Source organism: Galeopterus variegatus, unplaced genomic scaffold, assembly GCF_000696425.1.
Source record: "Galeopterus variegatus unplaced genomic scaffold, G_variegatus-3.0.2 Scaffold3971, whole genome shotgun sequence".
Lineage (NCBI taxonomy): Eukaryota > Metazoa > Chordata > Mammalia > Dermoptera > Cynocephalidae > Galeopterus > Galeopterus variegatus.
In genome coordinates this window covers 175898-186411 of record NW_007730082.1, presented here as the reverse complement: position 1 = coordinate 186411, position 10514 = coordinate 175898, and the positions used below count along the sequence as shown (strand labels likewise).

At 49.8% G+C, this 10514-nt stretch overlaps 1 protein-coding gene across 1 annotated transcript; it reads right to left on the bottom strand.

Annotated features, from left to right (window-relative positions):
- Positions 1-307: 307 nt before the first annotated feature.
- LOC103601989 (jmjC domain-containing protein 4-like) lies at positions 308-5518 on the bottom strand. The gene is given in 4 exon segments (XM_008586394.1): positions 308-694; positions 2559-2615; positions 3071-3270; positions 5275-5518. Coding segments are annotated over 4 exon segments (888 nt in total).
- Positions 5519-10514: the final 4996 nt, after the last annotated feature.

The window sequence follows — 10514 nt, the reverse complement described above, 5'->3', positions numbered from 1 at the left end:
TCTGAGAAAATCTGGTCACGACACCATCACCCAGCTCGTGGTCCCCAGCAGGCTTGCTTCAGGTCAGATGGACCAACACACTGCCACCCGGGCACCCTTTCAGTGGATCCAAAGTCCCTGTCCTTGCTGAGCCTCACCTGAGAACAGGGACCCAGGAAAAGTCCATGGGTGGCCAGGACCCATCAGACCCTCACAGGAGAAACCATTCCTGGGGACTTCCAAGCCACAAAGCCATGTGGATAAGCCCCAGAGCAGGGAGACTGCCTTCTGGCTCAGGTCTTCAGGGTGCCAGGTCCTCCTGCAGGTGCTAAAGAGACACAGTAGCAGCAATGGCCTCCTCCAGCTGCTGCAGCAGCTTCTCTGGTGGCAAGAACACACTGGTATCCAATTTTTGAATGTCAGGGTGCTCGACCACAGATGCCAGCACCTCTGCAATATGGCCAACTTTGAAAGCAGACTGCTGGGGGCCCAGCCTGGTGGCTATGCCACCTGCCTCCAGCCCCTCCCCTAGGACAAGGATCCTCCTTTCAGAGATGACCTTCAGGAAGTGGTAAAATTCTTCAGAATTGATCACTGCACATGACCTCATGATGACCTCCTGTTGCATGATGTGGAACTCCTGCTGCAGGAAATGCTACATGTTGAGCAGGTTGTAGCCCCTGATCCAGTTGTGGTTGACAGAGATGGGATTGTCCTGGAAGTGGCAGAACCCACACTGGCCCAGGAGCCCATAGTGGGCACTGTCCCCACTTCCTGCCTGATCTGCAAGCACTGATCAGGGCCTCCTGTGCCAGGCCCAGTGTCCTGGGTGGGCAACATGGGACCGCCACAGGGCTCCGGCCCTCTCTTGCCTCCCAATGGTGCCAACTCAGCAGGGAACAGAGTGCTGGGCTGGGGTCCTCATAGTCCACAGCTCACTCAGAGCATGTGGGCCCAGGGAAGGGATGTGGCAGGGAGTGACAAAGAGGGCTGGGGCTGTAATGGAAACGTAACTTTAACACTTGCACAATTTACCAATGCCTGTATGACTTTTAACCTGCACAAATTATTCCTGTAAGCACTTACTAAAAAAGCAGGGAAACATATCTAAAGGTATTTTAAGTGAAGCAGCTTTTTAGAGGTCAAAGCAGAACTAGACACACATTGCAGGGGCCAGCCGGTCTCAAGGACTAAACAGCCCTCTTATCTTCAGGACACCTGGCAGAGCCCAAGTGATTAAAAAAAAAATTAAACAGTCCCTTATGGGGGTGGGGGGGCGGCTAGCCTGTTAAGCCTGACCATGAAAAAAAAGTCTTTGTCCAAAGAAAGTGTATAAAAACTCTCACGTCAAGGAGCTAGGGGCCGCTTTTCCGAAAGACAAAGCGACCCAGCATGCTTAAATTGCAGCGATCTCTTGTCTCGTGGTCTCTGTGAGGCGAGTCACTCCGGCATGTAGGATTTGTGCTTGGTGCACGGGTCTCACAGGGCCTCAGCAATGCTTCAGGAAGCCCCATGTCAGGCCCTCTCTCCCAGAGGGAAGATCAGAAGGGTTGACACTACCCTTTTTCTGCAGGAAGGCAGGAGACAGGAGCTGCAGGAAAGCAAGGGTGTTACTCTTCCCCCTGTGTAACCAAGAAGGAAAAAAGAGAAAGAAAGAATTCACTCAAGGTAACATCAATGAGGCCTGGAGGGACTGCCGCCCATCAGGGGAGCAGCAGCCCTGATTCAAAACCAGCCTTTCTTTTTATTGACAAGACAAGGAAGTTTCACAAGAAAAATCAGTTGATTCAGGGCCGGCCCGGTGGCGCACTGCTATAGTGCGCTGCTTGGAAAGCATGGCGGCGCTCCCGCCGAGGGTTCGGATCCCACATACAGACCGGTTCCCACTCACTGGCTGAGCGAGGCGCGGGAGCAGCACCGAGGGTTGCGATCCCGTTGCCGGTCCCGGTCCGGTACAGGGGCGACACTGAGGGTTGCAATCCGTTGCCGGACACGGAAAAAGACAAAAAAAAAAAAAAAAATGAAAAATCAGTTGATTCAATCACCAAAGAAGGACATAAAAACAGGCAGTGTTACAGAAGCGAATTATAGCTAAGTATAGCATTAAACAACTAAAACTAGTAATAGCAGTAAAATTAACAATGTGACATTCCAGAATGCATTTCTTAAAAAGCTAAGTTGATCCACCAACAGCTTGCCCTTAGTAAACGTTTTCTTTTCCACATACTTTCTACAGCAATTTCTTTAGCATATTTAAACAGCATTCAAACAGTTTCCTTAACATATCTAAAGAACAATCAGTAGGTTAAATAGTCAATAGTCATTCAAGCTGGAATTAAACCAGCAACCTAAAACAGTCAAAGTATACAATCCCATCCCTAAACAGTGATTAGAATTGATTACATGGCTTTTGCCAAACTAATCCATGGACTATTGTCCCCTACTCAAGAGCCTTTTGGCTCATTCATGCATCACTAAAAATCCTATTCTAAGATCAAAGGAGAATCAAGATTTCTAACCCAGTACACAAGGGCCTGTGTGGCCTCAGGCGAGTGGCAAGTGGGACGTGTCCACCTCACCAGGTTGCTGACCTGGTAGTGCCACCTGCTGGGCATGAACACCATCTCCCCAACCTCCTGCATGGCCCAGGGATGTGGCCTCCAGGGCATGACCTCCAGGGGCGGGCTGCCTGCAGGTGCACTGTGTGCAGGTGGGTGTGAAGTAGCACAGGAGAGGTCACATCATAGGGCAGGCCTCAGTGGCCATCCCACAGAGCCTCATTCTGCCCAAGAGGGAGAAAGAACCACCTCGTCCTCCTGCAGATGCTGATGAACCATGTGAAGGAATAGAAGATGTTGATGGGGAAGAGCATCCTGTGGCAGCAAGAGCTCCTGGTTCCTGCCTGGCAGGGGCAGGTGTGGACTTCACTGCTTCAGAGTGCACTGACTGAGCTCAGCATCCCAAAGGCCTCTTAGTGAAGGGGGCCTTTATTCATGTGGGACAAGTGGCCCCAGCTCTAAGACCTCTACCAAGCAGCCCCTCTTTTCCTGACAACCTTGGCCTGAGAACCCAGTATGGCCACACCTCTCACCCAACCCCTTAACCAGGTGCCTGTGGGACCCACAAAGACAAAGCAGTAGTTGTCCAAGTCCAGGGCATCCCAGAACTTGTGCAGCCAGGTGGACAAGAGCAATGCGAACACATCCTCTGTTGAGCAGTCCCTGTGGAGTGGCACAATGCTGCGGCAGGAGCAGCGGGACTCCACCTTCCTGGACTCCACCCTCACTGGTACTTCAGGTGACATAGAGAGAGCTTTGGAATGGCATGAACAGGGCCACCTTAGACACCCAGCCCTACTGAAGCTGCCAGATGACTCCAGCCCCTTGAAGGACCCAAGCTGAGCTCCACCTAAATTGCTGACCACAGAATTGCAAGCAAACAGGCTGACTTTGGGATGGCTTGTGACAGCATAGATAATGCGGATGGACGGTGGCCCTCTCTCAGACCCATCCTGGGAATTTGGCTTCTGGCTGAGCTGGGGGCTCTAATGCATCATCCACATCATCGTGGTTCCTGAATCGTGGGTCTCCTTCACTTTTTCACTGACACCAGCGAACTTCAGCACTGCCTAGTGGATTGCAGGCTGCAGGCCCGGGCATAAGGGCCACCCCTTTACCCTCTTACTGCCCTCAGGTCCATCCCCACCACCCCACTAAAGGGCACCCAAACACGGGAGCCTATTAAACCAGCGCCGGGGAAGGCCTCATCTACCAATGCCACCCTGGAAAAAGCTTCTGGATTCACTCGCACATAACTCCTGGTCAGAGATGAGGGCAGGGGAGAATCCCAGGAGCACCAAACCACTTTGTAGTTCCCCAAAACACCATGTACCTCTTCCTGTCGTGCCTTTGTGCACCTGGCAAACTTCTATTCATCCATCAAAACCCTGCTCAGATATTACCTGTCTTGTGGCCTCCCCTGACTACCTGGCGCCAGGAATCATCTACCCTTATTTTTTAGGGTTGCCAGATAAAACACAGGACACACAATCAAGGTTGAATTTCAAATAAACAAGGAAAAATTTTCTAGTATAAGTATGTTCCATGCAATATTTGGGATACACTTACATAAAAAACCACTCGTTGCTTATCTAAAACCCAAATCCACAGTGCGTGTCAGTGTTTGAGTCTATGTGTGCATCTCTGCTAGTGGAACAGGACATCCCTGAGGGCCAGGACCAGTGTCTGGTTGTTCCTGACCCATCATCTACCTGTGCCAAACAAGCAGCAGTGTGGCAGAGATGAGTGGCGGTGCTGGTGCTAGGTGCTTCTCGTGCACTCTGGATTGCTCATGGGAATCACAGGGACCTGAATTCTACCTCATTCTACCTTTTTGAGCTTTAGTTTCTACACACATGAGAAAAGAATTTGTTCTCTTGATCACTTGCCATTACCTGAGCACCTACACCGCCCCAGCTGGTGGCGTCTGACTGCCATGTTTCTCCTGGTGAAAAGCACACCCCTGGTGAGGGAACAGACACACCACCCAAGAACTGCCTTGGAGAGGGGGAATGCCAGGCAAGAGAGGGGTGGGTGAGCTTCCCAGGGTGGGCACTGTCTGAGCTGGGTCTCGGGGGCAGGTGAAGCTCCCAGGATGAATACATGGTAGATGGCGGCAGACTGGAAAGGGTTCAGGATGCCAAGATAAAGAGCTGGAGACTTTAAACATGAGGCGGGAAAGGGCTGGACTAGGAAGATCATCTGGACCGCCTTTAGAGAGCCTAGCAAGGGGGAGCAGGAGGTCAGGAGACCTCAGCAGCAGCCCAGGCAGAAGGGGACAGGCCTGACTTGGAGAAGTGGGGTGAAGAGGAGGGGTCTGTCCCAGGGGCATCTGAGGCAGGGGAGAGGCAGTGCTGCAGGTTAGAAGGGAGGGTGAAGAGGGACCATCAGGGACGATTCTGGGCACACACGGTAAAGAGGTGTGTGACCACAGCCCGTCTGTGTTCCTCACAGGCAACCAGCACCCTGCAGGTATCCCAAGGTGTTGACCTTCCCAGAGGAAGATGCTTAAAACCAAGATGAAGGCAGGTTTCTTTCACTCTGATTAAAATTCCTGACCAGGAGAAAGAAGATCTTCCTGGGGCAGCCGAGGCCGCCTCCGTCAGAAAGGCCTCCAGGTTCCTTCAGTTCTAGGGAAGGTGGTGTCAAGCCCGTGCCCCACGCCCCTTTATCTGCAGAGGTGCTGTTATTTGAGGTGGAGGCAGCCCCCTGGAGAGGAGCAGCGCCCTGGCTGTACTCTCTGCAGTAGCTGATGGTGTCTCTGACGGACACGTGTTCTCGGGGTTTCCAGTTGTATTCCCGTCGCCAGTTTGCAACGCGTACAACCACGTGTCCTCCTTCCGGAGCAGGCAGCTAAGTCGGGCTCCCCAAGGGGCGCCACCTGGCGGAGGCGCTGGAGAAGGCGCAGGGCCCGCAGGCAGCAGACAGCCCTGGAAGAAGGTGGCCAAGAAGAAAGTGTCGGTCTCCTCCGTGAAGGCCATTGCGGCCTGGCCTCGCAACCGCCACCCTGTACACGACCCCCAAGGCCTCGGAAGCGGCCTCGGTGAAGGCGCGCGTCTAGCGGTCCGCAGCCCGGGCCAGGCGCGGGGCGGGATGCGCAGGCTCTGCAGAGAGCTCCAGGCCGGTGGGAGGGTCGCCCGGCGGGCTCCTCCCGGCCCGAGTGAAACCCCGTTTTTATTTTTTCTTGCAAGCATAGGTAGCTTTTGTATTGTCTTTAAATTCCATTTTTCCACAAACTTTTTAAAGTCCTTCGCATATACATATATATGTGTGTATATACACATATGTATATTGATCTAGCAGAGATGTCAGTAAACTTTTTCTGTAAAGGATCAAATAGTAAATATCAAAAAGAAAAAAAAAAGGTAGTAAATATCTTAGGCTCTGTAGGCCATAAGGCCTCTACTCAGTTATGCCATTGTAGCATGAAAGCAGCCATAGAAATACTAAGTGTGGCTGTGTTCCCATAACACTTTACAAAAACAGGCAGCCGCACAATTTGGCCTATGGGCCGCAGTATATGAATCCCTCAGCTAGAGCATTGCTTGGTCCCTAGTAAAGATTCAATAAAGATTTGTGGAGTGAATGAATAGAAAGAAGTCTGCAGCTTGCAGGGCAAGATAAGATAATGTTGGAGGAAATCAGTGGCCAGAGAATATAGGGCCCATTACCCATGAATTTTATTTTAAGCCACTGGAGGAATTTAAGTGGGATAGAGATAAAGTCTGACATAACGTTGTAAAATATCACTGTAATACATGCTGTAGTTTGGCACCCAGAACTGCCCCCTCACCCCTTTCAGAACTTATTCTGGGTGTTGGTGGCTGAATGAGGCTCAGGTGAGTCCTTCTCCAAGGGTTGCCCATGGCTAAAGAAAGCTGCTTCATCCAACGTCACACCCCTTTCTTGGAGTCAACCAGTGTAGCTAGGGGCATAAAGGCCTGGCCTTCTTTCCCCCTGTGCACACAACTCAGAAGAGCTACGCCAATTCCAGAGCTCCCTACAGGATTGACAGCTGTGACCCTGGTGCCGCTGCATTTCATTTTAACTGTCTGCCCCACTCCTATGTTCACAGAAATCCATCTGCTTCCATCCCTCTCCCACAAGTGTTGATCCCATGAGCACTCCCCAAAAAACTTCCTGCTTGCAAATCTGCATCTCGTAATCAGAGTCCCAGGGAACGTGAGCTGCAATAGGTCATACCAGGAGTGGTCTGAGAAAACAGACTCCTAAAGTGGGGTTTTGGAATTGATTACCTGTCAGCTAGCTGGCAATGAGAACCCCATTGCTGGTCGTAGGTGAAGCATGGAGAGCCCCTGGCAAGCTGCAGCAGTGCAATTGTGAACACTGTCACTGGAGGTGAACTGGGATGGTACATAGAGAGAGCAGATACCTGGGTGGATGCAATGTAGCAGGCCTTTGGGAAGTATGGAGAAGAGTGATTATAAAAACAAGGGGGCTGGATGGTTATTTCTGGAAGCCATTGAAGCATTGGGGAAAGACAGTGCCAAGGGTGAAAGCCAGAGGGCCTCCTTAGCAGCATATAAAGAGACTCATATTCTGACTTCTGATCAAGATGGTGGACTAGATGGTCCCAGCATCACTCTCTCCCACAAATCAACCAATTTACAACTATTAAAAAGCAACAACAGCCAAGCTGGGGCTGCTAGAGCTCAGGGGAAGACGAGGAGAGACCTACAGAGTGCATGAAGGTAGGAGAAGCCACGATGAGAGAAAAAAAAAAAAACTGCTCTGACCATTTCGAGCCCCGGTCACTTCCTGGCTGGAGCTGCTGAGCACATGCAGCAAGAGCTGGCAAAAGCTGTATCTGTGCCCTTCCTATGAAGTTACTTGGAGGTGGCAGGGAGAAGGTCCTGCGGCCCCCAGGTCAGCAAGACCACTAATAGGGTTCCTGTGGACCCACATAGGAATGAGGAGCACAACAGTTGAAAAAAAGGAGTCACTCAGAGGCTGGGGAGTAATCACAAGGGATTGGCACATGGCCTGTCCCATGGGAAGTGTTTGCAGCACGGGCAGTGGGAGAGATGGGCCCACAGGAAGAACACTGGGGCATAGCAAGGACAGCTGATCTGCACCCCAATCAGTGTGGGACCACTCAGAGGAGACTGGTCAGGAATATAGAATTGCAGGGGGTGCAGTTTGATGAAAAGACTCAGGCACAGACCAGAGTTTCTACACAATCAAGGTGCACCAGATTTCAGTAGACCCAAAGTACCTATAAAGTCAACCATTAAAACCCGAGCTGTACAAAAAGCCTTCCCGCAGTTTGATGAAAAGACTCAGGCCCAGACCAGAGTTTCTACACAATCCAGGTGCACCAGATTTCAGTAGACCCAAAGTACCTATAAAGTCAACCATTAAAACCCGAGCTGTACAAAAAGCCTTCCGTAGGGAATCAGCAGGAAAGCCGCAATTTAGCTAAACCACTGGTCCCCACAGGAAGTTCCCCCATTTTAGAAGTAAGCAAAGGACAAAAAATTAGTTCCAGTGCAGAGCGTAAGTGGTAAGAGCAGCAAATAATCCAACACAGAACTGAAAGGAAAAACAAAGTACCCACAACCAGAGACAGTTTGATGTTAACTAGTAAACGTCGCATTTCACCAAAGAACACCTATAACACCTAGAAGGACCAGCAGTCCCCTGGGCTACCAAGCCAGAAAGGGGGAGAGCTGGAGGCCTCAGCAATGCCCCCGCGACACCTGCAACTGGTCTCAAGGGTGGGGGATGAGGGCCTTGACCACATCCCCTGGCACGTGCAGCCACCCCAGCAACAACCACCAAGCCACTGCAGGAAGTGCCCCGGGCTCTCCCAAGCTGGGGTGGTGGGGGGCGAGGGCTTTTGCACCACCCACCTGACATCTGCACCCAGCCCAGCAATGACCAAGCCACTGTTGGAAGCCCCCTGGTCTCCCCTGTGGGAATGAGGGAGGTGCCACAGGCCACAATACCACCCCTCCTCCTTCGTCCTTCCATCACATTTCCTTCCCTTTGTCCTCTCCCCCTCCCTCCCAACTGCTCTGCAACAACATCCTAGAATGTAAAAAAATAACATTAATAAAATTACATTTAAAAAAAAAAAAAAAGACAGACTCATATTCTGCATCCAGTGGGCAGAAAAGACTGGGGGATCCAGAGCAGACAGGGAGACCAGTAAGAAGGCCATTGCAACAGCCCAGGCAAGGGATGGTACTGGCTTGGCCGGGATCCTAGCAGCAGAACTAGGGAAAAGTGGTCAGATGCTGGCTACATTTTGAAGATAAAGTCAACATAATTTGTTATGGTGTTTGTATTAGTTCCTATTGCTGCTGTAACAAACTACTACTAATTTATTAGTTTAAAACAACACAAATTTATTCTCTTAAAATTCTGGAGGTCAGAAGTCTGAAAAGAGTCTTATGGGGCTAAAGTCAAGGTGTCAGCAGGGCTGGTTCCTCAGGGTCTCTGAGTGGAGAATCCATTTCCTGACCTTTTCCAGCTTCTAGAGGCCACCCCCCATTCCTTGGCTCATGGCCCACTTCATCTGCAAAGCGCGTCACTCCAACCTCTGCTCTCCCCTCACCTCTACTTTTTCTGACTCTGATACTCCTGCCTTCCTTGTGGTTACAATGGTCTCCTCTGGATAATCCATCCCTGTCTCAAAATCCTTAATTTTGTCACATCTCCAAAGTCCCTTTTCACATGTAAGGTATATTTACAGGGATTAGGATGTAGGCAATTTGGGGGGGGACCATTATTCAGCCTATTACAGGATTGGATGTGGGGGTACAAGAAAGAGGAGTCAAGAATCACCCTAATGCTTTGGGGCCTGAGCAACTAGAAGGATAGGTGGACATGAACCAACATGGGGAAGACACATGCTCCGAGATTCAGCCCTTTCTTCTTTGGAAGCCAAGTTCTGCCACTTCTTCCCTGTGTTAAAAGATAATTTTCAGAAAATAGTAAAATCATGACTCTCATACAGATGTAAAAAGTGAACACATTGAATAATTTATTTTACTTATGCCTATGTTTAAGGAAAACTCAAAACAGCACAAATTTATATGAAGTAAAGGAATGTTGAGATGAATTGCAGATGAGGACAAAACTGAATTTTCCACAGTGGGAGGGAAATTTTCCACACTGGTTGGCTCAGTTGGCTAGAGCATGGGCTGATAACCCCAAGGTCCATGGTTCAATCCCTCCCCCAGCCAGCTACCAAAAAAAAAAAAAGTAAAATTACTACCAGGCAGAACAGCATTTATATACCAGTTATTTACAACTTACAAAGAGTTGCTAAATAGCTCAAAGACAATGAACAGGCCTAGAATTTGATAACCCAGAAAGGTATGCTATGGGTGGTACATAGTTTTCTGTTGAAACAAAATTTTTTTCTACCCTTGATTCTTTTGACAGAAGTGCCCAACATGTAAGCCCAGGGAGGGCGGATTGAGTTTTTGGCTGGAGGGGACTGAGGATGTGGGTTTGATGTCTGCTGGCAAGATCCAACAAAGGTCAGGCAGAAAGAAAAACAAAAGTAACACATTTTAACACCAACATTTTATATCTTATTCTTTATAATACTTAACTGGTTATTCTTTGTTTCTAGAGAAACTGTTATGGACTCAAAGTCTGTGTCCCGCCTAAACTCATTCATTGAAGCCCTAACCCCAAAGTGATGGTATTAGGAAGCTGGGCCTTTGGGAAGTAATTAGTTTAGATGAGATCATAAAGGTAGGGCCCCGTTATGGGAATAGTGTCCTCATAAGAAGACAAAGAGAGACCAGAACTCACTCTTTCCCCCAGTGCACACACATAAGGAAGAGATCGTGCGAGCACACAGTGAAATGGCCACCGTCACCAGGAACTTAATCAGCCAGTCCTTGATCTTAGACTTCCCAGCCTCCAGAATGTTGAGAAATAAATGTCTGTTGCTTAGGCCACCCAGTCCTTGGTATTTTGTTATGGCAGTCACAGTAG